Source organism: Palaemon carinicauda, chromosome 32, assembly GCF_036898095.1.
Source record: "Palaemon carinicauda isolate YSFRI2023 chromosome 32, ASM3689809v2, whole genome shotgun sequence".
Taxonomy (NCBI): domain Eukaryota; kingdom Metazoa; phylum Arthropoda; class Malacostraca; order Decapoda; family Palaemonidae; genus Palaemon; species Palaemon carinicauda.
Genome location: NC_090756.1, coordinates 15,762,355 through 15,789,238, shown reverse-complemented (window position 1 = coordinate 15,789,238; position 26,884 = coordinate 15,762,355). Strand labels below are relative to the sequence as shown.

Below are 26,884 nucleotides of genomic sequence, written 5' to 3'. Positions count from 1 at the left end.
AAAATAAGAGCAGTAGTGTCTTATATAATAAAAACATTGCAGGGTCAGTTTGAAGGGCTAATATATATTGTTGCAGGCTACAGTTTTTAAAGGGATATGAACCACCCAAATTATCAAATATTATTGTTCCAGTACTAATTTGATTTCTGATTTCTTCCATTTTTTTGCGGGGAGGGAGGGTGTTTAATGTCTATAACTGTGTTCAGCCTAAAATCTTTAACATGCTCCACCCACAAGCATCATGACTGGCTGCCACTCAAATGGTCTATGCTCCACCGTGGTTGGCTCTGTTCGCAGATAAAAATGATCTAATTGCTCCTCTGTTCTGGTTGTGCATGCCAGCCTTGCGGGTCACTGTTTAAGGCATCATTACCTATAATCTGCTCATTATTATTATTATTATTATTATTATTATTATTATTATTATTATTATTATAAGTGTTAACACGAATTACCCGTGAGAAGGTGGCGGCCAGTCATCATACTTGTGGGCGAAGCATGTTAGAAATTGTGAGCTGCACTCATTCGCTTTTTGTTTTAATGCATTCCTTGTTGAATGAAAAGGATAAAAAAAAAGAAATAAAAAGATTTAAAAGCCTAAGTCTACACAAAAAGAAAAGAAAGTTTCTAATGGAAGATTAGCATATGGTATCGAGTTATATTATTACAAATGCTGATGAAAACTATCATAAGAAGGCAAGCTGTATTTCAACAGTGAACATTATAAGTTGAAATGTTTAAAATGAACATTGAAATAAGCTATAACCCTAAGTCTTCAAATCACAAGCGAATAAAACATTGTTATTGGAAGTTAAATGACTATCTGCCAGTGACAAGTAAATCAGTGAGGTATCATAGTCGTTGTAGAGATTCCGGGCGAAATAAGCCCCACCCCTTGATGATGTCATAGCCAATCATGTTGGCCTCAGCATTAACAGCGATCACAACACATTCCCTTAAACTAATTATACGTTAGCATAGTTTGCAAATTGCAAGGGGATGTATTGTGACCGCTGCTAATCTGGGAGACATCGGGATTGGCTATGACGTCATCAGGGGGTGGGGCTTATTTCGCCCAGAATCTGTGTTGCAGCTATAGGGAGTTTTATTTACATTAGGGCCTACCTAGCAATCAAGTTTTGTAATAATTTCATTCCTTATTCAATTCAGCACCTACTTGAGTGTTTGCAGAGGCCTATTGCATGCCAATGAGTTATCTATATATGTTAGCATTTTATAATTCTATAAACCACTGTAGAGGGATTATCATAAAAAGTACGCCTATCGTCATACCTGATATGCAAATTGGACAAAAGCACCGATATCTAGATCATGAGCTGATTTTGACTGGTTGAGTCTCGAAGCTCTCTGGAGAACCTGAGTGGCTTCTTCCAGCCGTCCTTTTAGAATAAGCCACCGAGGAGATTCATCTATACAGCTGGAAGAGAATGTTATAGGCCTATACACGGAGACTGCTCATTGATTACGTTACTTCTGGGAATGGTTTCAGCATTTCTCATTAGAGATTTTGAGAAAAACTAAACTCTATAGTTATCTAGCGTGTGAAAATCTTGGGACTTTAGAGGCAGTGAAGTAAAAATCAAATTTAATCCTAAAATGGTAACCTACCTGAAAAGTATTCCTTAAAGCAAATGCTCTAATTTATACTGATCAAGAGATTATCTGCCTTTCAAAACTTTTTAATCATGACATCAGTACGCAGTACAGATAAGGAGAATCAGCACTTCATCATCTTTTACGGGCTGCCCAGCGGCAAGAGCCCGTGTCTTACATAAGGTAAGGCGATCTATACACACACATTCATCATCTATCAAAGACTCAAAAAAGTATGGTGAAGAGACTTAGGGCTCCCGCACATGGGTTGATTTTTAGTGGCAGGGTGTTCACAGCTTCCCTCTCCACTTTTTCAAAGTACTATAAATCACGAAATAGTGGTAGCCACCGTCCACTGAAAATTAGCCTGTGTGTGTGAGCCTTAAAACCCTAAGTCCTCTTTACCCTATAGGCCTACATAATTTGAAAAAGTTACGAGACTTATTCGCTCACAATGCAAGCACTACAAAGGGCACGCAAGCCCAAGAACCTGCTGCTTGGAGCGGTCGCCAGTCCCTGATCCAATAGGCCAACCCAGCCATGCCTATCATCATAAAGGCATAGGTCAAGGTGTAGAAAGTGGACGCAAGTGGGCGCAGACTCGGGTCACATATTTCCATACCTGTTAAACAGAATTGACAATCAATAGTCCTATGTAACATTATTGTTGTTTTGCTCGTGTAAAAGTTACAGAAATTTCATGCTGATATCAAATCTTAGTTGTTCTTTTGAAATAGAAACAAAGGAATATAGGAGTCACACATAGGCCTACACTTGAATCAAAACAAAATCTTTTTTGGATTGATGAAGTATTTAATTTCCAAATCAATAAAAAGATTAGAGTCAAAACAAATAAATTGATATAATAACAAACAACTGAATTAATCTTGCCCACGCAGGCCTATATGCAGGAAAGATCAAATCAGGCTTGCCTACGTACTCAATATAAAAGAAAAGAAATGAAACAATAAAGAAGTTACCTACAAATCATGTAAACAGAGCAAGCCAACATTGCAGTGGATACACCCAGGAGAAATCTAGTTAATAAGACCAGCCAGAGCCATTGCGATAACAGCATCACTATAGTTAAGAAAACTGTGACTGAAGCACTGGTTCTCACACAGGAGCGTCGACCATACCTGGGGAAGATGACCAAATTGGTCAAGATTGAAGACAGAAGTAACTAATAATGTCCGTGCCCTATAACTCCCCTATTTTCAACACTATCACTACGAATACGGTGGTCTAAGGGGGTCGCTGGGGGCCATTATTCCCATTAGGGGAGTGGGTAAGGTCACGGCTTGTAGGTTAGGTAAGGTGGGGAAGGTTATGTTAGATGATGTTCTGTGTACATGTTCCTGTCTTCGTTATACAAAGCATCCAGTTAATCATCATTATTGTCTTCTTAATATTACTATCGTTATTATCACAAGCCAAGGTATTCCTAAAGTTAGAAGAGTGGCCTAGGCCTACAACAATGCCATAGGTCGTCACCCTTATAAGGAAAGTAGTCAGCATGAAAAAAAAAAAACCGGAGTAAATGATAAACTATAAATAAAAAATACACAAGATTTAAACAAATTACAGTAAATAGCAATGTAAAATATGTAGATGAATAACATAAAATATGATAGAAGACTAAGCCTAGTTTGAAATTCGGGCTTTTTTATTGTTTCAGCAATCTTTCTTCTCTTACAAGAGCAAGTTATCATAGCTTAAAGTATACCAATTTTCTTTTAATGTTTCTGCACTTTTAAAATAATATAGGCCCATAAATTTCCGCTCCAGTAAAATCACCCTTTAGATTTGAAACTTGATTGTCTTGTTCCTATCATAGTTCCCGATTCATTCGTGTATGCCTAAATTTATTGGTATCCGGCCATTTCGCCCACATGCCATTTCGCCCACACTGTGGAGTCATTTCGCCCACACTGTTAAGTCATTTCGCCCACACTGTTAATATCATACATGCACATATCTAGTATCTTTGATTTTTGGACCCACGAAGATATATATATATATATATATATATATATATATATATATATATATATATATATATATATATATATATATATATATATATATATATATATATATATATATATATAACGTACATAACTAAATGTTTTAAATATATACCTGTATCTATGTATGTGTATACATCTCGCATATGATATACTGTATATAGATGTATATATTTCATACATAAGTGTATATACTATATACGTTATGAATTTATACTCTTATGTATAACTTTAAAAGTCATGCCACATAACTTCAATTCCTTGTCACTATCTGAATATTACATGTATGTAACTGTCTTTTAATAAGAAAAATACTTTCTGAATAGTAATACATTTATTTAACTGTTTTCTGAATCTTACCTATATGCAGCTATTTATTAACAAAATATTTTCATTTCACCACTTTCTTATTCTAACATGTATGTTGACTCTTATATGTGGGCGAATTGACTCTTATGTGTGGGCGACTTGACTTGTGGGCGAAATGACTTGTGGGGGACTTGACATGTGGGCGAAATGACTTGTGGGGGACTTGACATGTGGGCGAAATGACCGTAATTCAATTTATTGGGTTTTCTTTGTTGGTCGATATTTTCTGTCTTTCACAAGTCTATGCAACTGTAACTGGCTATCACACTTCAATACTTTATTGTTGGTATCAACTGCGTGTAGCCCAAAATCTTAACTTAATCTGCTCAGAAGTCTCATGATTTGCCACCATCTCCTCACAGCTGATTTATGTAAACATGATAATGTAATAGAATAGATCACAAGTAATTATGATAAATAGTGAGCCACGCAACTGGCATATGCAGCACATCCATGTACCGCTTGTCAGAACAACGGAGCAATGAGATAATGTTTAATTACAAACTAAATAGGAACGATTTCCATTTGTATTTGGCATGTAAACAATGTACAAACGAGCTACAAGCGAGGGGTGTGCTCTAAAACGTTCACAGTGTCACACACAGGTGACGTTCATAAGTCATGGTTCTCTATCTCCTCCCAAGTCTTGATCGGCTAGGAAGAGACTGATTAAGTTTGAACAGTAATTAACTGGGTCATTGAGTTTAAAATGGAAAATCTTCACTGAACAGCCTGACAGTTCTGTAAATTATACTGATAAATGAATGTAATGAGGATGGTAATATGACATCTAGTCTAATAACAGGTTGATCAAATATTCTTCAAACTAGTCAAGTTACACAAAGCAATAATTACACTGATGAAAGTAATGCAATGTCTGATATAATATCAGGTCGATCGAGCATTCTGTGACATTGGATATAGACATGTTAATCATGAGATGAAAAATCATAGTCTTCATGCCATTTGGGCGTTTTGACAGTCCTGGATGGCCGGCTCACGGCGAGACCAATCGGTGGGATGGGATTTGCTAGTTGGGGTGGAGCGGCTGGCGTTGAAGGTCTGACACGACTTGGTGTTGCTGGTGGGGGCAGTGGAGTTTGGTCGTTCAGCGTTGAGTGTATAAGCTGGCGAGTGTGGTTGGCCGGCTTTACAGGCGTGAGTGGGGGAGGTTGATCGACTGATGTTGGGTAATGTCGGTCAGCCAGCAGTTGTGGTTGGTCAGCAGGCGGGTCCGGCGGTGTTGATACGTGTCGGTTAGTCTCCTTCGGCTTGGTCGGGGCTGCGCTTGCGGGTGGTTGAAGGGGTATGCCACCATAGGTTATATTTTGCGGCTCTGTCGGGGTCGTAACCGGTGTGAACTTTCTCAGGAATTTCCGATTGCGCAGCGATACTCGGCCCGAGCCATCAACCTTTACCACGTACTGGTCGTACTGCCTTACCTCGACGACTGTCCCGGTCCTGTCCCATTTGGTGGGATGTGGGCCAGTTTGATTCTGGATGCGAACATGGTCACCAACCCGTAGGGGTGGCAGACGGCGAGTGTGTTGTGACCAAGTGTCCATCATGCGGACATGGCGCTTGCGTAGGGCTTCTTCCCTGGATGTCAGGGTTTCGCGCCATGTGGTGTGGGGGTTGTACTTCCCAGGAAGGATAGGGATGAGATCGCGGATCGGGTGACCGAAGACGCACATGGCTGGGGAGATTCTTGTGACCGGGTCTGGAGTGTTCCTGTACTGGAGGACTGCTTTCTGAACGGCATCTGTGTCTAGGTCTCCATTTGTCCCCGTGTTGTTAGTAATCAGGCGCTTCATCGTTTTCACTCCGATTTCCGCTCGGCAATTGCTGTGTGGAAATGCTACTGATGACAGTCGGTGGTGGACACCCAAGTCTCTCCAGAACCCACGTGTTTCGGTTGCCGTGAATTCTGGCCCACCATCGCTGGCAAGTTCCTCAGGAATTCCGTACGTGACGAATGCACGGCGCAGGTTGTCAATTAGTCCTTTGGCACCACTGGTAGACTTTGATATAAGTGGCCAGTTCGAATATCGGTCCACAATTACCAGGTAGTGGGCACCCTTGTACGTGAAGTAGTCGGCACACATTGACTGGAATGGGTAAACAGGCAAGACGGGTGGGGTAGGGGGGGCGGATGGTTGGGAGGGGGCATGCGGTGGCAATCCTCACAGTTATCTCTAGTCGCCTGTATGTCTGCGGTAATGCCTGGCCAGTACACTGATGCCTCTGCACGAGCAGTCATCATGGAAACACCCTGATGTGCCGAATGTAATGCGGATAGGACACCCTGGCGCAAGCACGTCGGGATGATAACACGATCTTTGAACAATGCGATGCCGTCGAAGGTGATGAGCTCGTTCCATAGGTGGTAGTACGCACGGAGGTGTTGTGGCATGTCATCTTTTGATGTCGGGAACCCATGTTCGATGAGCTCTGTGAGCGCGTGAAGGGCAGGATCGCTTGCTGTAGATTCCCGTACACGGTCCCAGGTGACCGCTGGAAGGGAATCTAGCGCTGTGAGGTATGCGGGCTCTTCAATCGTGCATGTGTCACAGTCCCTCATGCGTATGCCGGCAAGGATATCGTGGTGGACCGACGGTATGGAGTGGTCGCAGACTGATGCATTGTCGTCAGGGAGATACAGTTTTTCTGGGTTGATGTCGCCTCTCGGATGACGTGAAATGGCATCAGCTGCTTTGTTGCGCATCCCTGGCACGTATACGATGCGGAAGCGGTAGCGCAGTGTCTTCTCCTTTAGGTTGCGCAGTCGGGGATTTGGGATGTCATCCAGGGATCGGTTCCCCAACACCTTTAATAATGGCTTGTGATCTACTGCAATGACCAGGTTTGAGCAGCCGAGGACAAAGTAGCGTGATTTGTCAAGGGCATCGGCTACCGCCAGGGCTTCCCCCTCTATCGCGGCATACCTGGATTCGGCTGGGTGCGTGAAACGACTCCCGACTAGGGTCACCTTCCAACCTTCGCGGCAGCAGAATGGCTTGTCTGTTGGGCATTGGCAATGTTTTTGGAATAGCCAGAACCCGATGCCTTCTTTAGACCAATCGGTCGCAAGGCATGTCGGCTTGGTTTTGTCGAAGATGCGCACCCCGTTGGTAATTTCATCTACAATGGCCTCTTTAGATGCTTGGAATGCGCTTTCAAGATCGTCGGTCCACGTAAATGCCTTGTCGGGTTTCAGTAGCTCGCGGAATGGGAGCATGCGCTCAGCCATACTGAAAGCATAAGACACTTGGTTTACTAGGCCAAACCACGATCGAGCGTCAGTAATGTTCTTCGGGCGTGGGAAGTCTGATATTGCCTGCAGGTATTTCGCACAAGGGCGCACACTGTCCATTGAGATGGTGAAGCCGGCGAATTCTACCTCGCGACAGCCAAACAAAAATTTGTCGGGATTGAGGGTGATGCATTTCTCCCGCAGACGTCGAGCCAAGTGACTGCCTGGTAGAAGCTTTCCTCAATAGTGTCGGCCCACAGTAATGTGTCATCAACGCATTTCGTCATGTCACGGATGTCGCATACTATCTCATCATATCGCCTTGAGTAGCCATCGCCTGACGCGGCATAGCCTTGTGGGGCAACACAGTATCGATATCTGCCCCAGGGTGTGATAAAGGTGGTCATGTGGCGGTCCTCCTTGTGCAGTGGTACACTGTGGTATCCATTCCAGGCATCGAACACTGTTTTTAGTTTCCCTGGTGGGACACAACGGGCCTGATGAAAGGGCGATTGGGTGTGGTGTGTTTCACGAGTGGCATGAGCATTGAGAGCCTGAAGGTCTACCGTCCTTCTAGGCTTCCCCGTCTTCTTGGCGCAAACTACCATTCTGTGGCACCATGTCACCAGCTCTCCTACGGGCACTGGCTCGATAACTCCCATTTTGATGTCTTGGTCCAGACCTGCTTTCACGGTTTCTTGCCAGTGTAACGCTACTGGAATGGGGGTGTGATGGGCAACGGGCTTAGCATCTGAGTCAACCATTAAGCGCATCGGTGGGCCCGCCATCATGGGGAGGGGCTGGTGGACGCACGTGTTGAATGTGCTGGAGGCATAAAGTTCCTTCAGGTATTGTTGAATGGCCTCCCTGTTACCTTCTGTGGCCGGCATGGGGATAGACGTAGGTTTAGGTGGGGGCGCCGTGCGCCGAGGACAATTGCATTGAGATGTCGCGCCATTGTCACATGTATCATTTTGCGGTGTACAATTGTCTGTGGTTGCCGCACTGCACGACATCTCACCCAGTGTGGGGAAATCTTTGGAGATTATGCCAAGATCGACGCAGGTGCTGCGTGACAAGAACACTGTCGGTCGAATCCGTGACATACACTATTTGCCGAGATTCGGTTTGCGGATCTCCGGCGTGTGTTCCGCAGAATCGGACGATGGCTGCCCCTAAGATACGGATATCTTGTTTATTCGCAGCCTTCATTCTCATCGAGACCGGGAGCAGGTCCGCGGTCGTCAGGCCCATCTGCTCGATAACGTTAACCCCGACCAGACAACTCTGGCAACCGGTGTCGGCCATGGCAGGGAGTGTTGCAAGTCTTGCGCGCTTGACCGGTCTGAATCCCAGGGCGAGGTAATCCCCTGCATGGATGCTGAGTCGGAGGTTTATGAACGGCTGCGGTTGGGAGTTCCGCCTGAGCTATCTGTCGCACATGTTGTCATACAGGTGGTGATCTAGTGCTAGCAACTGTTCACCGTCGATCGTTCGGATATCTGACATGGCACACAACTCTACGAATGCTGCCGTCTGTTCGTTGCATGCGTCTGCGTTGGCAGATTCAGCCGCCAATTTACTCCAGCACATTCGCTCTATGTGGTTATCGCGATTACATTTGCGGCACTTTCTACTGTAAGCCGGGCACTCAGTCTTCCTGATTCGCCAGGGCGCATTCTTGCCATGGCCCTTCTCACCACAGTACCCGCAAACAGCTTGTCTGCCACCGTCACTTGCATCCGTCTGACGTGCATCACCCCTGTTTACCGCGTTTTGGCGCTTGATGCGGCGATAGGAGCTGGTGACAGCCTCCGCGCCATGACTGTAGGTGTCCAGCAATCGGGACGCAGACTGCTTACCAGACTCTTTCGCTTCGATGAACCTGATCGTTTCCTCCAGCGACATCTCCTGCCGCTGGTCGCTAAGTAGATCCAGCTGGATGTCCTGGTCAGCGATACCTCGTGCAAGCACATCTTTGATCACGTCGTCCGCAAAGTTTACGTTTAGTCCACATATGCACCTCCTGACGTATTTGCACGTGTTTGCTTGGGCCTTCACGCGTGCGTGAAATGCCCGTATCGGTTCCTCGCGGCCCTGTCGCATGTTTGAGAGAGCCGCCCGCGCCACCATTGCGTTCTCCCCGCGCACCGTGAGGGCTTTTATCGCACTAAGCACCGCATCCTCCGATTCGCCTACCAGGCTCCTCCCCGCGGCGCTGGTGATGTCCTTGCGTAGGCTCTCCTCACAACATTCAAGGAGCTGTACCACAACATCATCCCCTTGGAGCCCGGTTCCCTTGCGGTATTCGCCCCAACGAGTTAGGAAATAGTCCCACTCCCCACTCGTGCCGGCCGCTGATATCGTTGGGCGCTTAAGTTTTTCAACCTTGGTGCTTGGCGGGTGGTATTGAGCTACTGGGCCCTGGGCATGAGTCGTTGTGTGTGCGTTCAGGAGCGCTGCGGTAATGATGGGCTCTGTGGATGCCTCGGTTCGATAGGTGCATCCAGGCACTGGGCAACCAATGGTTTGTGCGGCCATTTTGCTGCTTATCACTGTGAATTACCTACTAGGGAATTACTGACAGAGTGAATCACTTTAATCACTGTAAACCATTTGGATACTACTGACCTTTTGAGTCCTTTTTGCTGTATTCACGTTCTCCACAGGTTTGAGGGTTTGTTCATATCGTGGTGTAGGGACACACAATCAGGTAGATCTAGTAACAGACTTAACTTTAATACACAGCAACACTGTTCTTGACAATTCCCGGTTGCATTAGATTCAAGTCCATTCACTTTTGTTATGGCCACGTTTAGTTTACCCTAGGCTGGCACTAGTCACCACATTATCACTCAGCTCATTGCATCACTTACAATAATGTCTTTTAACAATGACTTCTCCCTCGGATCGTTTGTACATAAATAGGAACGATTTCCATTTGTATTTGGCATGTAAACAATGTACAAACGAGCTACAAGCGAGGGGTGTGCTCTACAACGTTCACAGTGTCACACACAGGTGACGTTCATAAGTCATGGTTCTCTACAAACGAAGCAAGCCAAAGTGGAGCAAAGATTACTTGAGTGGCGGCCAATCACGATGCCTTTGGGCATAATATTTTGAAGACCAGGGGCTGCTCACAGTTGCAATCTTTATTGTCACTTGAATTGCTCTAATAGCCTCCTGATGTACGCTAACTTTTTTGCCAGTCTTAGGTAAATAATAATATAAGATAAACGACAAAAGAACCTAGATTTTTATGGTGTATCTTAATCAAAATCAGTATGTAATAATGATATCGGCCTAATCTATACACACACATGATAAGAACTTAGTATTTACATCATTAAAGTAATTATGCTACATACTATGGTTATATTTCTCAGACTAGTCAAGGAAACTAACCTTTCTGTTGTTACTCCACCCAAAATTGATCCGAAGAAAAACCCTATAGTGAAGATGGTCTGGAAAAGCGAGGAGAGCCATGCTCTGCTGCATACCAGATTCCACTGGAAGAAAAGGATTGGAACATAACAGAGGAATCTAAAATAAATCTACTTCAGTTAGAATTTACACTATAACTTAACCTGGTTTGAATGGTGAATTCATAAAATTTTGCAACTAAATCTTTAAGTCAATTTTAGATCTGCTTTAGTAAGTGTAGGCCTATGTCATCTTATATAGACTGGGTAGCCTATCAGTAAATTTCATGTAAGGACACCGATCCCTTCGTCGTCCAGAAAATCGACAAACTACTTATTTATTTAAATTCTCTCTTCGCCACACTGTGGTGTCCTATGTATATATATTCCGCTCTACCAGAGCTACATTTTGATATATGTATCGTTTCATAACATGTTTTTGTTAACCCATAATTCATATATTTGTAAGTGTAAGAAAACACATATATTTTGGCGGGCACTTCAATCTGACTTGGCGCCAACGTCATCCTACGTTTCCGTCCGCACCTTGTAATGTATTTCCGTGCGCATTCAAATAAAGTATCAGTTGATCTTGGTGACGCTTGTCTCACTGTCCTTACAACTGGTGACCCCGGAGTTGAAAGTAGCATCAGCGGTTTTGGCTTTGCCATTAACGGACTTATTACAGCCGTGCTACCTTCTACATACTCCGTTACCTTGGGCACAAACCTGCCTTTGGTTCTCCCACACTTCGGTGAACTTAAGGCAGTAGGATGAGCTTAACCGACATATCAACTTCTCACCTCTTCGCCGACTCGTCGTCTGGCCACGATGCAGGAAGCAACACGCCCATCGCACCCAACGGCCTCTCCTCCACGCCCAAAGTCAAACTGCCGCCTTTTTCTCAACACAACACCGCTTCCTGGTTCCTGAGAGCGGACGTACTCTTCCGCGTCGCTAGACTCAGCGACTCCTGCGCCAAGGCTGACATCGTTCTCACCTCCATACCTGAAGAAGTATTCGACAAGATTTCCCCATGGCTCGACGCCCAGGCCGGCCAAGTTTCATACGACGACCTGAGAACGAAACTCATCGGTATCTACTCCCTCTCCATTTCAGCAAGGGCACAGAAAGTACTGGACCTCGCCGGCAAGCCCATGGGTGACACCTCTCCTGTCGAGGCGTGGGACGAGCTAACCGGCCTACTCATGCTCCCCGAAACAGACAGCAACGGCCGACGACGTGAGATTAGCTTATCTTGCGAGATCTTTCTTCGACGCCTACCACAGGACGTACGGGCCCAATTGACAGACGCCGACACGCTCCCGATGAACGAACTCCTGTCGAAGGCTCAGAAGCTCCACGAGGCCTCCAAAGCATCTCGCCTCGGAGCATCATCGTCAACACCGCCTCCGTTCTCCTCCTTCAGCAGCTGCTCTTCCATAGACTCCTCGGCAATGGCCCTCGAGGACGACGAGATCAACATTCTATCAAGAAAGAAACCACCGCAACCGACGCGACCAAACCCTAGGCCTAACCCAGCATGGTGCTTCTACCACCAACAGTTCGGCAGTGACGCCAAGAAATGTAGAGCACCATGCAGTTTCCCTAGAAGACGACGCCAGAAGCATCCACCTGCCACCATCGCGGCCGCAGTTAACCATAACAAGATTGGTTTCTGTATCCTCGATACCATTTCCAACCGTAGACTCATGGTGGACACCGGCGCAATGCAGTCAACGTTCCCTCCTTCGAAGTCCGACCTAGACCGTGGTCCCGACAAAAACGCTCCCTCACTCATCGCCGCCAACGGTTCTCCCATACGGTGCTATGGAATCAAGACCCTCAAGATATCTATCATGGGCCGTTCGTATTCTTGGCCCTTCGCTATCGCCGACGTCAATCGCCCCCTCCTCGGTGCGGATTTCCTCGCCCACCATGGACTCCTCGTCGATGTCGCTAACAGACGTCTCATCGACACGGTAACCTGCCAGTCTCGCGCCCTAGAACACGGCCCTGCAACAATGTCCGTATCCGCCGTAACAACGCACCCCTACGCCGACCTCCTATGAGAGTTTCCCGAGGTTTTCAAGCCCGAGCTCCGACACTCGCCAGGTTCCCCGTCCAAGCATGGTATCTACCACCACATCACAACGACAGGACCTCCCACTCACGCCAAATTCCGCCGCCTCCCGCCTCAGAAACTGAAGGATGCCAAACGCGCCTTCGAGGACATGGAACGCATGGGTATCTGTAAGAAAGCATCGAGCCCCTGGGCATCACCCCTGCACATGGTTAAAAAGCCGGACGGGTCCTGGAGACCTTGCGGCGACTACAGGCGCCTCAACCTCATCACAACACCCGATCATTACCCACTGCCCAACATGCAGGACCTAACGAACGCGTTGCACGGCGCAAAGTTTTTTACCAAGATGGACCTTCTCAAGTCTTACTTCCAGGTCCCCGTATTCCCGGAAGATATCCCGAAAACTGCCATTGTAACGCCGTTCGGATCCTACACCTTCGCATACTCAACCTTCGGTCTACGCAACGCCGGGGCAACCTTCCAACGACTAATGGATAGCATTCTGGGTGACCTACCTTTCTGCGTCTGCTACGTCGACGACATCCTGATATTCTCGAAAACCAAGGAGGAACACCGGGGACACGTCCGCACCGTCCTAAAGCGCCTACAGGAGAACGGCCTAGTCGTACGCTTCGACAAATGTACGTTCGGTGCGGAGGGAGTGGATTTCCTTGGTCACCGTGTATCCTCGCGCGGGGTAAAACCCATGACAACCAAAGTCGACGCCATCAGGAAGTTCCCAATGCCTACGACCATCTGCCAACTTCAGGAGTTCTTGGGAATGGTCAATTACTACAGGCGCTTCATCCCCAACATCGCACAAACCCTGTCACCCCTCGACGACGTCCTGAAAGGAAAAGCAAAAAAACTCGAGTGGGGCTTGCCCCAGCAACAGGCATTCGCTCGGACGAAGGATGCCCTTGCGAATGCCACCACCCTGGCTCATTTCGATGACAACGCGCCCCTGCGACTAACGACCGACGCCAGCAACGTCGCCTGCGGGGCTGTGCTTGAGCAACTCGTCGATGGTTCTCCTCGACCGCTGGCATCCTTCAGCAAGAAATTGAAACCCGCCGAAACAAGATACAGCACCTCCGATAGGGAACTCCTCGCCGTCTACCTCGCCGTCCGCCACTTCAGGCACATCTTGGAGGGTACCCCCTTCACGATTGCAACGGATCATCAACCCCTCGTCCACGCTTTCACGAAATCAACAGACGCATGGTCATCCCGACAACAACGTCATCTCGCATCAATCGCCGAATTCGGGTGCACCATACGTTACGTCCCAGGAAAGAAAAACCCACTCGCGGACGCCCTTTCAAGGATTAAAATTGACGCGATCCACCTGGGAATCGACTACGCCAATCTCGCAACCGAACAACGCACCGACCGAGAAGCACAGGTTCACCTGACGGAGCCATCCGCGCTCAAGATAAGTGCGGTTCCCCTCGGACCAGCAGGAGTAACTATTCTTTGCGACACCAGCACGGGCCGCCCTCGTCCCTGGGTACCAGCCTCCTGCAGAAGGAAAATATTCGATATCATCCATGGACTTTCGCACCCCTCAGGACGCACCACCGCTCGCCTTCTGTCTGAAAAGTTTGTCTGGCCAGGGATAAAAAAGGACGCCCGAGAATGGGTGAGGTCATGCATCAACTGCCAGTCAAGCAAGGTCAGCCGTCACACCGAATCGGGGGTGTGCGATTTTCCCCAGCCAAAAAGACGTTTCGGACATATACACATTGACGTCGTGGGACCATTGCCCCCTTCTGGATCCGCTCGCTACCTACTTACGATCATCGATCGCTCCACGAGGTGGTTGGAGGCATCGCCGATGACCGAAGCTACGACTCAAGCATGTGCCGAAGCCCTCCTGTCAAGCTGGGTGAGCAGGTTTGGCGTTCCTGACGACATCACGACTGACAGAGGCCCCGCTTTCCTCTCAGAAATATGGCTTGCTTTGGCGAACCTGATGGGGACGACGCTCCACAGCACCACGGCATACAACCCCGCGGCAAACGGCATGGTCGAAAGAACGCACCGCGCCCTCAAGGCATCCCTGATGGCGAGCTGCACCAACGGGGACTGGAAATCACGGCTTCCTTGGGTACTCCTCGGCCTTCGCACCGCCCCTCGCGTAGACGGCGAACCTTCGCCCGCCGAAAAAGTTTACGGGGAAGCGCTCGCAGTTCCTGGCCAATTCTTTCCCTCATCAACCGACGACACGCAGCTGGATCACCTAAGGGACATCGCCAGGAAGTTCAGGCCGTGTCTCAAAACTTACCAGGACAGAACCAAGCACTTCAAGCCAAAAAGCCTGGATGACTGCAAGTACGTTTTCGTCCGTGTCGACGCTCATCGACAACCACTGACTAGACCTTATCGAGGTCCCTACCGGGTAATTAAAAAGACAACGAAAGCCTTCCTTCTCGACGTCCATGGCCAAGAGGACTGGGTCTCAATAGACCGCGTGAAACCAGCGTTTCTCGAAGGAAGCGACACCGCCTCCGCTGGACCTGGCAGACCCAGAGTTCCGCCACAAAACAAGCCGCCCAACGAAGGAAAAATCATCAAACGACGTCAAGAGGAAGAGATCCTTACACCGACCGCCAGCGCGCCCCTCCGTTCAAAAACAAGAGGAACCCTCCGACGCCCGATGAGGTACGAAGATTGATCATCATGTCTTGGGGGGGGAGTACTTGTAAGGACACCGATCCCTTCGTCGTCCAGAAAATCGACAAACTACTTATTTATTTAAATTCTCTCTTCGCCACACTGTGGTGTCCTATGTATATATATTCTGCTCTACCAGAGCTACATTTTGATATATGTATCGTTTCATAACATGTTTTTGTTAACCCATAATTCATATATTTGTAAGTGTAAGAAAACACATATTTTGGCGGGCACTTCAATCTGACTTGGCGCCAACGTCATCCTACGTTTCCGTTCGCACCTTGTAATGTATTTCCGTGAGCATTCAAATAAAGTATCAGTTGATCTTGGTGACGCTTGTCTCACTGTCCTTACATTCAAGCCAATCTTGGTCTGGCTTCAATAAGTGTAGGCCTTTAGCCTGGGTATATGTACATAACCATTAGTAAAACACCAGTTAAATGCAACTATTGCAGTTTCAAATATTAAGGCACAAATGACATTATTATCAAATTCCCCACATATATTGAGAATGACTAGTTCCTGAAGGGGTTAGGTCTATGCATAATAATTGCATCTACCCCGGCTAGAAATTGAACCTACAGTTTTGTAGGTTTGATCCATGACCAACGTAGATTGGTTTTTTTGGGCTCAAGCCATGACGTCCTGATGGAAGGTTCCTTCAGTAGCTTCCTTTGGTATATTTAACTACAGTGGATATTCCCAGAGAATTAAACTAAAAGTTATCACAGAATTCTAACTTCTGGTGTGAGTACCCTAAAGGTTTCCCTCTAGGATATCATATATCAACAGGGGACGCATGTATTAACACGCCACATAGCTATCTGCACCCCATATAGAGTTAACATTTTGATATGGAAAGGTGGCCGAGTAACTGAGGAGCCGTTCCACAGTTACACTCATCCGTGGCTGCTTTTGGTACTCGAGACGTAAACAAACGGGCGCCATTGCTAAATGACGTCACGTCCGTCCTCATCCTTTCGCCTGTAGCTTCTTTGCTAAGTCGGATTTTTCCCAAGTGCTTACTTTATCAGCTTACATCGCCGTTATGTCGCTACCTTCAGCCTCGCCTTCTTTTGGAAAGTTGAGTACCAGGTCCCAGTATTGTTTAAATAAGCTCTAGCCGTAAAGTAACTTCTACTTTTCGTAAAATATTGTGTTTTTTGGGCTCAAGCCATGGCGTCCTGATGGAAGGTTCCTTTTTGGTAGCTTCCTTGGGTAAATAACTACTAAGATATTCCCAGAGAATTTAACCACAGGTTATCACAGAATTCTAACTTCTGGAGCGAGTATCCTAAAGGTTTCCCTTTTAAGACATCGTATATCAACAGGGGACGCATGTATTAACGCGCCACATAGCTATCTACACCCCGAACAGAGTTAATGCTTCGGTGTGTAAGGGTTGAGAATAGCTAGGAGCCGTTCCATAGCTAATCTCATTCGTGGCTACTACTGATACTCGAGACGTAAACAAACGGGCGCCATTGCTTAAATGACGTCACGTCCGTCTCCATCCTTTGTTCAGTAGCTCGCCCTACTTAGACGGATTTTCCCTGTGCTTTACTTATCGCTTTACATCTACGTAATGTCGGTACCTTCAGCCTCGCCTTCTTCTGGAAAGTTGAGTACAAGGTTCCAGTATTGTTTAGTTAAGCTCTGACCGTAAAGTAAATATTACTTTCCGAGATAATTGCTGTTTTGTGGCAGAGCTGTGCCTCTACCGGACCCGCCATTTTATGGCGTCGTTGTTGTTATGCATGCCTTATTTAGTTAGCCACAACAACGCTTCCGGCCTTATTTACTAATCGAATACATTAGTTTCTTTAGTCTTCATAGCTAGGAACTTTTATATCGTGTTTCGACGCTTTTTATCGGTCATCGATTGACCTCATACCAGTCGGCTACTATAGCCCCCAGGCCAGAGCGCCTGTATATAAGTGTTCATGCATGATTTTATTAGTGATCCTAGGCTAAGTTATGAAGATAGTGGCATTATTTTACAATACTTTCGACCGTGATGCAAGTGTTTTTTTCGCCTTCAGGGACCATATAGGGGATAGGTTAGTTAGTGTCCCTAACTAACCTAACCTCCTCGTAGGACCCCTATATGCTTCCTTCATCCCCTGCCTTGGCACTCCCTCTGTTTAGCCTTGATTTCCTTTCTGAGTAAGGGGATCAAGTGTCTAATGGAGTATTCATCGCCTCTCAGTCCTCCCTAAGGGAATGACCCCCCCTTAGGGTTGCGTCCGAGAGTGAGGTTAGGCTAGCCCTTCCTCTATGGCTAGGAATAGTCTATGACCGTCCTGCCATAGCGATATGTCTTCTATCCTTCCTAGTTCAGGGCTTCTAGCCCTGTTCTAGGTTAGGTTTTGGAAGGTTACTCTGTCCCCTGCTGAAACTGTACCCATGCACCGTTTCAGCCTGGCGGCCTTATCTTAGGTTAGGGAGTGTCCTCCCTTTCCCTAGTGGCCGCTCTGGTACAGAACCCCTTCCTTGGAAGACTCTTCTCTTCTCCCCTCCCCACCTATCTCTTGTATAGCCTAGCCTATACTTAGGTTAGTCTATACCCATCTGTCCCCTGTCCTACAACTCCTACTTAGGGTGGAGTGATAGGGCTACCTTGAGCTTCCTTGTGCAGTCCGCTCTGGTACATATACCCTTCATAGTGTCCTATGGGGTTAGCCACTGGATGCGTCCTGCATGTGGAGGTCTCTCCCCTCTTGGGTGTCCCCTAGCCCTCCCTTGGGCTACCCTGCCCCCGGTCCCCTGCGACCCCAGCTCCTGGGTGATAGAGCCTGCCTCTATCATGGGTACACCCTCTCAGGGGGGGATGTTTGGATTCCATGACTGGACTTCTTACATCCCTCCCCCTGTCTCTCTCTCTATCCGGGTGCCGGTCCCTTGCCGCCTCCACTGTCGGCGATACCTGCCTCCTACCTTGGTGACTCTCCCCTACCCTCATGCCGCCAGCCCCTCCGCTTGCCGGGGGACTGTCGACCGCCGCCGGCTCCCGCCGACGGCCTTCCTCCTTCCTCCTAGCTTCACCGTCCGCCTGCCGGTCGGCCACCGGAGTGCCGGCATTTACTGCCGGCAACCTGGTTCAGCTATAACCATCCTTATCCCAGTCACCAATCCGGCATCCTCCGACCGCCGGAGCCGCCGCTCCTCTGCCGGCGTGTCGCCGTTGTGCCGGCGGCCGCCACCCTGGTATTACTCTTGACTTACATTTTGTCTGTCCTAATGCCAGAAACTCTGCTGGAGCGGCCTCCGGCGTGCCGGAGGTCTGCCGGAACCTCCCGGAGGCGTCAAGGATACTTGCACCCCCTTCTCCTAGCTATCACTTGTATACTGATAGCCCTACACTGCAAACAGATAGCCTGTTTACACTCTTTAGATCAGTGCCTTGGTACTGTTCTATTAGTAATCATGCTGTCCCTTTGCATTCTTCAATATTCCAGCATGCTGCGTGCATCTTAGCGCGGCTGGTTGCCGGGAGCAGTTACCCTAAGGGACCTGTTAGTTCCCCAAATTGGGGACTGAGTGATCTCAGTCCCAAACTTATCCTTGGTTTTCCATGGAATTCCATTGCCCTGTGGAATTTCAGGGAATACTATCCTGTGCCTTCGGCCATCTCGGATTACCCTGGGATAATGCTTGCGGTAGCCAGACGGGCGAGATGCATGGAGTATGTTCTCTTTACTACTTCAATCTCTATGCATCACACCCTTTCTTTAAGTTAATATTAATGATTAATCTTAACTTAGCTTAAGAACCATTCTTATGACTCCCCCATACTCATTTTCTCTTTCTTCCACAGGAGGAGCAGATGAAGTGTGACTTCGACTTCTGCGCTGTGAAACGCCCGCACTTCTACGGGCATACGGCTTGCAGGACTCACGCCCCTTGTGCTAACAAGAAAGGGGATCTGAAATTCTGGGACCCACTGGATTGTACGGTCTGCCAGGCTCAACTAGTTGATGCCTTCCATAACCCTCCCTCAGCGGAGGTCAGGGACACTTCTCGGGAGAAGCTACGCAAGTGGGTGCGTGGCTTCCAGAAGAATGCCACCGGACCGTACTTGGCCACTGAAGAAATGAGGTCACTCTTGTTCCCTAAGGCCTCCCCTGATTCAGTGGTACCCAAGGATGTGATTCCCACTGTCCAAATTACAGTGGAACCTGATGTTGTCATGGCTCAGTCCATGCACGAGTGCCGCCTGGATTCTGAAGATGACGAACATATGTCGGACGTCTCGGAAGACACAGAGAAGACTCTTATGGCTCAAGGAGCTGAAGATGATGAAGACCAGGTGGAATACGCCAAGTCGGAGCAAGAGGTCGCTCCTCCTTCCATCTCCGCTCCTACTCCTACACCGACGGAAGTATCTATCCCGTCTACCTCCACGACCCCGGATCCCTCTTCTTCCACTCAAGAAATGATCCGGTTGATTAGAGCCGTCATGGACGACAGGTTAAAGGAGAATCAGGAGTTCATCAGGTCCATGATGGGATCCAGAGAACCGAAGAGGATTTCGGTTAAGGATCTCCCCGCTTGCTCACATGCCAACCCGTGGAGGTATGCTGAGCATATGGTTATCGCGACCGGCAGGATCTTTGTCAGCGACAAGATCGGCACGGTCCCTTTGGAAGACGTGGAGTTCTTCCCAAACTTTGAGGCCTACCCGGACTGTTACGTCCGACTTCGTTCCGAACCTGCCTCTAAGGAAGAGACCGAACCCAAGGAAGAGATAGTGTTCGATCTCGCGAAGGCCCAGGCTATGCTAGCCAACACATTCAAGAGTAGGGGTTTTACCTGCTCCAAGCTTCCGGCCCTGAGCAAGAAGCACCCTACTTATGTCGCACCTGAAAATGCGGTTCTTCCATTCTTGGAAAAGGCCTTCACTGCGTGCCTTAAAGCTGTGGAAGAGGGGAAAGCCTGCCCTGCACTGGAGGAGTGCAGACCCTTCTCCATAGTCACTCCCCCTGACGCTCGACACTGGAAGGATATCCAGCACACTTTCGTCGTGGGAAAGCTAGATCCTGACGTCGCCGGACGTCAGTTTAACGAAGACCTCCCTAAGCTCAACGATCACCTCCTTCGTCGGGAACAAGATACGAAGGAGAGGCTCGCAGCATCTATGTCTCACCAAGTCCAACTTGAAATTATGGCCTGTGACACCAGAGTACCAGACCACTACATGGTACTCTCCAAATCCCACATGACAACCGTGATGAAGGACTTGTACCACTTCATAAAGGCTCGGAGAGCCTGTCGTGAATTCGTGTTCGCAGGTGCCACTGTGAAACACGAACCCCGGAGGCTGATTTCCTCCAACATCTGGGGCAAACACCTCTTTCCTTCTGACCTTGTGAAGGAAATCACCGACAAAGCCGCCACGGAGAATCGGAACCTTCTCCACAAGTGGGGCATGTCAAGAAAAAGGAAACCCTCTCAGGACGACGGACCTCAACCTAAGAGGAAATCCCAAAAACAGAAACCCCAGCAACGTCAACCAAGACGTCAGTTTCCGGGACCCGCTACCTCCCAAGTGGCAGCTCAGCCACAACAGACCTTTCAATTGGTCACCCAACCGGTGTTGTCACAGTCACCGGTCTTCACCCCTGCTTTCGAGCAACAGACAACTACCTTTCGTCCCAAAGGTAGAGGCTCGAACAGAGGTGCAAGCAGAGACGCATCTCGCCGTCCCTCCAGAGGCAGAGGAGGAAAGGGAGCTAGCGGCCGAGGCAGCAAGCCCTCGGGACACCAGAAGCAATGAAATGCTTCCGGTGGGAGGAAGACTCCGCCAATTCCAGGATCGTTGGACCTTCGATCCCTGGGCACACAGCATCGTCAAGAAGGGTCTAGGCTGGAGTTGGACTCAACCACCCCCAACCTTCCAGCAATTCTTCCAACAATCAACCCCCCTTCTGGAAGAATATGTCCTAGATCTCTTGAACAAGAAGGTGATAAGGAAGGTAAAGTCCACCAGGTTCCAAGGGAGACTGTTTTGTGTCCCCAAGAAAGACTCCGACAAACTCAGAGTCATTCTGGACTTATCCCCCCTCAACAAGTTCATAGCGAACGACAAGTTCAAGATGCTGACTCTTCAACAGATAAGGACCCTTCTGCCTCGAGGTTCCTACACGGTCTCCATAGACCTGGCGGATGCCTACTGGCACGTTCCAATGAACCATCACGCTTCCTCCTACCTAGGATTTCGACTCCAAAGGAAAAGCTACGCCTTCCGGGCCATGCCCTTCGGCCTCAACGTGGCCCCCTCGGATCTTCACAAAGCTGGCGGACGCCATAGTACAACAGCTCCGCCTCCGAAACGTCCAGGTGATGGCCTACCTCGACGACTGGCTAGTCTGGGCTCCATCGCCCGAAGATTGTGTAAAATCTTGCAACAAAGTCACCCAGTACCTAGAACACCTGGGATTCAAGATCAACGAGAAGAAATCTCGCCTCTCTCCAGCTCAGAAGTTCCAGTGGTTGGGAATCCAATGGAACCTTCAGTCACACCGCCTTTCCATCCCCCAGAAGAAAAGGAAGGAAATAGCAGGGTCTGTTAAGCGACTGCTGAAATCCAAACGAATTTCAAGACGCCAGCAGGAACGAGTTCTAGGCTCTCTACAGTTCGCCTCAGTGACAAACCCAGTGCTTCGTGCACAGCTAAAGGATGCCGCGGGAGTCTGGAGACGTTCTGCATCCATCGCTCGAAGAGACCTCAAGAGACGGCTTCCAAACAGACTTCGACTTCTCCTAAAGCCGTGGTCAGAAGCAAAGGCCCTGAAAAGGTCCATGCCTCTCCAACACCCTCCTCCATCACTCAACATCCACACGGACGCTTCGCTGGAGGGTTGGGGAGGTCACTCCCACCAAAAACAGGCTCAAGGCACCTGGTCTCCCCTGTTCAAGACGTTCCATATAAACATCTTGGAGGCCATGGCGGTCCTTCTAACTCTGAAGAAATTATCCCCGCCGCCCTCGATCCACATTCGTCTAACCCTAGACAACTCGGTGGTAGTTCGTTGTCTCAATCGCCAAGGCTCAAGATCGCCCCAGATAAATCAGGTGCTTCTCCCAATCTTCCGTCTGGCGGAGAAGAAGAAGTGGCACCTGTCTGCAGTTCACCTACAAGGATTCCGCAACGTGACAGCGGATGCTCTATCGCGGACAAACCCGATAGAGTCGGAATGGTCTCTAGACGCAAGATCATTCTCCTTCATCTCTCACCAAGTCCCAGAACTTCAGATAGATCTCTTTGCAACGAGCGACAACAATCAACTTCCTCGGTATGTGGCCCCGTACGAGGACCCCAAGGCAGAAGCAGTGGATGCCATGTCACTGGACTGGAACAGATGGTCCAAGATCTACCTGTTCCCTCCCACCAACCTTCTGTTGAAAGTCCTCTCCAAACTGAGAACCTTCAAAGGGACAGCGGCCCTAGTGGCTTCCAAGTGGCCCCGGAGCAACTGGTACCCCCTGGTCCTGGAGCTGCAGCCCAAGCTGATCCCTCTCCCGGGCCCAGTTCTCTCTCAACAAGTACAGAAGTCGACTGTCTTCGCTTCATCATCGAAAATCAAGGACCTTCATCTCATGATTTTCTCTCCCTAGCCGCAAAGAAGAGGTTTGGGATCTCGAAGAAAAGTCTGGACTTCCTAGAGGAATACAAGACCGAATCCACAAGACGGCAATACGAATCATCCTGGAGGAAATGGGTCTCCTTCGTCAAGACAAAAAATCCTAAAGAAATCACGATTGATTTCTGCATGTCCTTCTTTAGTCACCTTCATGGACAGGGATTAGCAGCCAATACGATTTCAACCTGCAAATCAGCCTTGACCAGACCAATTCTATATGCTTTCCAAATTGATCTGTCCAGCGACATCTTCAACAAACTACCGAAAGCATGTGCTCGCCTACGCCCAGCACCCCCACCGAAACCGATCTCCTGGTCACTAGACAAGGTGCTCCATTTCGCCTCCAACTTGGATAATGATTCATGCCCTCTCAAGGATCTGACTCAGAAAGTTATATTTCTCTTTGCTCTTGCTTCGGGAGCTCGAGTCAGCGAAATAGTGGCATTATCAAGAGAAGACGGACACATCCTGTTTACCGATACAGGAGACGTTACCCTCTCCCCTGATCCGACGTTTCTCGCCAAAAATGAATTACCCACCAAAAGATGGGGCCCCTGGAGAATATGCCCCCTGAAGGAAGATGCCTCTCTATGCCCAGTAGAGAGCCTCAAGGTCTATCTTCGCAGAACTTCGAACTTTGGTGGAGGCCAACTCTTCAAAGGAGAAACATCGGGCAGCGACCTGTCACTGAAACAATTAAGAGCGAAAATCACCTACTTCATTCGCAGAGCAGATCCTGACAGTACACCCGCTGGTCATGATCCTAGGAAAGTTGCATCATCTCTGAATTTCTTTCAGAGTATGGACTTTGAAAGCCTTAAGAACTTCACAGGCTGGAAGTCCTCGCGCGTTTTCTTTAAACATTATGCGAAACAAGTGCACGAAGTCAAACATTTTGTGGTAGCCGCAGGTAGTGTTATGAAACCTGCACCTAACTCTGTGTAGAACAGTGAGTTACTTGGGACTCTAACTCTTCGGGTGCCTATGTTGACCCTCGAGCGATACATAGTGATGTCGAAAACACTTAGTGCTTTTATAACTGTTCTTATCCCAGGTGAAATGTCATAGTTGTGACACAAGTGCCACATGCCCTGAGCATGATGTGTTTTATTCAAAGACTTGCGTTCCTCGAGAACGAGTGCCTACTAATAAACTTGAAATTCCTTTTCAGATTTAAGAGCAAGTCTTTATTACTATGTACATTTTTATTACTGTAAATAAACTTTACTTATTGCTGTAATTTATTTAATTTCTGCATTTGTGAAATAAAATTTCTATTTTATTATCTGTGCGTCTCAATCAGCTCCTACTTACTATGAAATACATGCCTGTCATAGTTTTATTATCCCCTTTTTCCTTATGGTTATGGAGAAATTAAGATACTAACTCTTAATTTATATTCACTCTGATTATGTAATGTTCCAATACGAATACTCACTCTTCATACCCTGGAGATGAATCATCTTTCTCAACATACAGTGCCCAACCACCACTGGTCTGCTTTTCAGAATGTTCCTATACAAATACCAAACATTCAGCTTCATCTCCGAGTTCTTCAAGTTCTTCTATCAGGATGAATAGTCCTTCAATACCACTTTGACGTCGGCATGGCCCGTGGGAACTTCACTGCCAAGGGGGGCAGGATGCTTCTTCCCTACGGTTCTTTACCAAGATTACTATGCTAACTTGTCAATGCCTTGGCACTTACTATTAGGGGAAAATCTACCACGATACATTGATTCTCTGGTATTCTTCCATCAGGACGCCATGGCTTGAGCCCAAAACACGGATTTTGAGCGAAGCGAAAAATCTATTTTTGGGTGAGATAGCCATGGCGTCCTGATGGACCCTCCCTGCTACTTCGTCCAGTTTTAGGTCCCACCCTGCTCTGCTGTATCATGGTGATGGGCAAGCAACTGGCTTCAGGATAAAGACGGACGTGACGTCATTTAAGCAATGGCGCCTGTTTGTTTACGTCTCGAGTATCAGTAGTAGCCACGAATGAGATTAGCTATGGAACGGCTCCCAGCTATTCTCAACCCTTACACACCGAAGCATTAACTCTGTTCGGGGTGTAGATAGCTATGTGGCGCGTTAATACATGCGTCCCCTGTTGATATACGATGTCTTAAAAGGGAAACCTTTAGGATACTCGCTCCAAAAGTTAGAATTCTGTGATAACCTGTGGTTAAATTCTCTGGGAATATCTTAGTAGTTATTTACCCAAGGAAGCTACCAAAAAGGAACCTTCCATCAGGACGCCATGGCTATCTCACCCAAAAATAGATTTTTCGCTTCGCTCAAAATCCGTTTTGTGGCAGAGCTGTGCCGATACCCGACGCGCCATTTTATGGCGCCGCTGTTCATGTTGCATGCTTCATTTAGTTAGCCAGAACAGCCCTCTCTGGTCATTTAACTAATTAATATTGTTAGTTATTTAGTCTTCATAGCTAGGGAATCTTTATATCGTGTTTTAGCGCTCATCAGACTCGGTCGCTAGCTTAGCCCCTAGGCTGGACAGCCTAGTGCTTGTTTTCATGCATGATATATACCAGTGTTCCTAAGTTAAGTTATGAAGATTGTGGCATTATCAAACATACTATTTACTGTGATATAAGTGTTTTCGCCTTCGGGGACATATAAGGGACAGTGTTGATTGTGTATCATCCCCTCCTAACCTAATGTAGGAACCCTTATATGCTCCCTATTCCCCCTGCCTGCGGGCATTCCCTCTGGGTAGACTTGCTTTCCCTTCTATATAGGTGAATCTCGTCTACAACCAGAGTATTTATCGCTTCTCTGCCTACCCTAAGGGAATGACCCTCCCTTAGGGTCGTGCCTGAGATTAGGAAGGGCCCTGCCCTTTCTCAGTTGCACCTGGTTGGGTTACTCCTTCCTCCCTGCAACTAGCGATGTGTCTTTCAAGCTTTCCTAGCCTAGGAGTTAGTCCTCCTACTCTAGGTTAAACTCTGGGGGTTGACTCTGCCTTATTATAGTTTGAGACGGTACATTATTACCGTTCTCGATCTGGGCTACCTATCCTAGGTTAGGGAGCATTCTCCCTTACCTTGGTGGCTGCTCTCATGCAGAGTCTCCTCTTTAGAAAGACCTATTCTTCTCCCTCCCCACCAACCCACCAATCCCTTTGGTGTAGGCTTGCCTACACACCTCTGTCCTTAGTCCTACAACTCCTCCTTTGGGTGGAGTGGTAGGGCTAACATTGTTCTCCTGCTGAGCTGGCCGCTCTGGTACACATACCCTTCATAGCGTTCTATGGGGGTGGTTGCCGGCGGCGGTCCTGCCGGCGGGGGATTCCCCCCTCTTTGAGTGCCCTCTATCCCTCCCTTGGGTTACCACAGGCACCCGGCCACCTGTCGGCTCCCTGCCGCCGGATGTTAGGAGTATCCACTCCTATCATGAGTGCACTCTCTCCGGAGGGATGCCGGAGGGGTATAGGATCTTACCCCTTCCATCCCTCCTTACCTTTCTCTCTTTCTACCCTGGTGCCGGTCCCTTGCCGTCTCTACTGCCGGCGATAACCGCCACTACCTCAGGTGACATTCTTTCATAAGATGCCTCCCCCCCTTTAAGACGTCAGCCGTCCGTGTGCCGGACGCTGCCGCCTTCCGTCGGATTACCGCTGGCGTCCCACCCTTCGTTTTACCTAGTAACAGCCGGCCGAATTTCTGAGTCGGCCTCCCGCATGCCGGCATTGATTGCCGGCAATCTAGGTATACGACCATATACATATCTATCTTATGAATTGATCCTAGGCTCACCATGCCGTC

The 26,884-nt window shown here is 48.1% G+C and overlaps 1 protein-coding gene across 2 annotated transcripts in view; it reads right to left on the bottom strand.

The window, feature by feature from the left end:
* Positions 1-26,884, bottom strand: part of LOC137625276 (organic cation transporter protein-like) — a 42,485-nt gene that overhangs the window by 5,969 nt on the left and 9,632 nt on the right. For both annotated transcript variants that reach the window (XM_068356077.1, XM_068356076.1), the window contains exons 4-7: positions 10,672-10,775; positions 2,599-2,753; positions 2,068-2,236; positions 1,294-1,438 (exon numbers count right to left, since the gene is read on the bottom strand). In XM_068356077.1, coding sequence (XP_068212178.1) covers positions 1,294-1,438; positions 2,068-2,236; positions 2,599-2,753; positions 10,672-10,775 — 573 coding nt within the window. The remainder of the gene's footprint in view (positions 1-1,293; positions 1,439-2,067; positions 2,237-2,598; positions 2,754-10,671; positions 10,776-26,884) is intronic.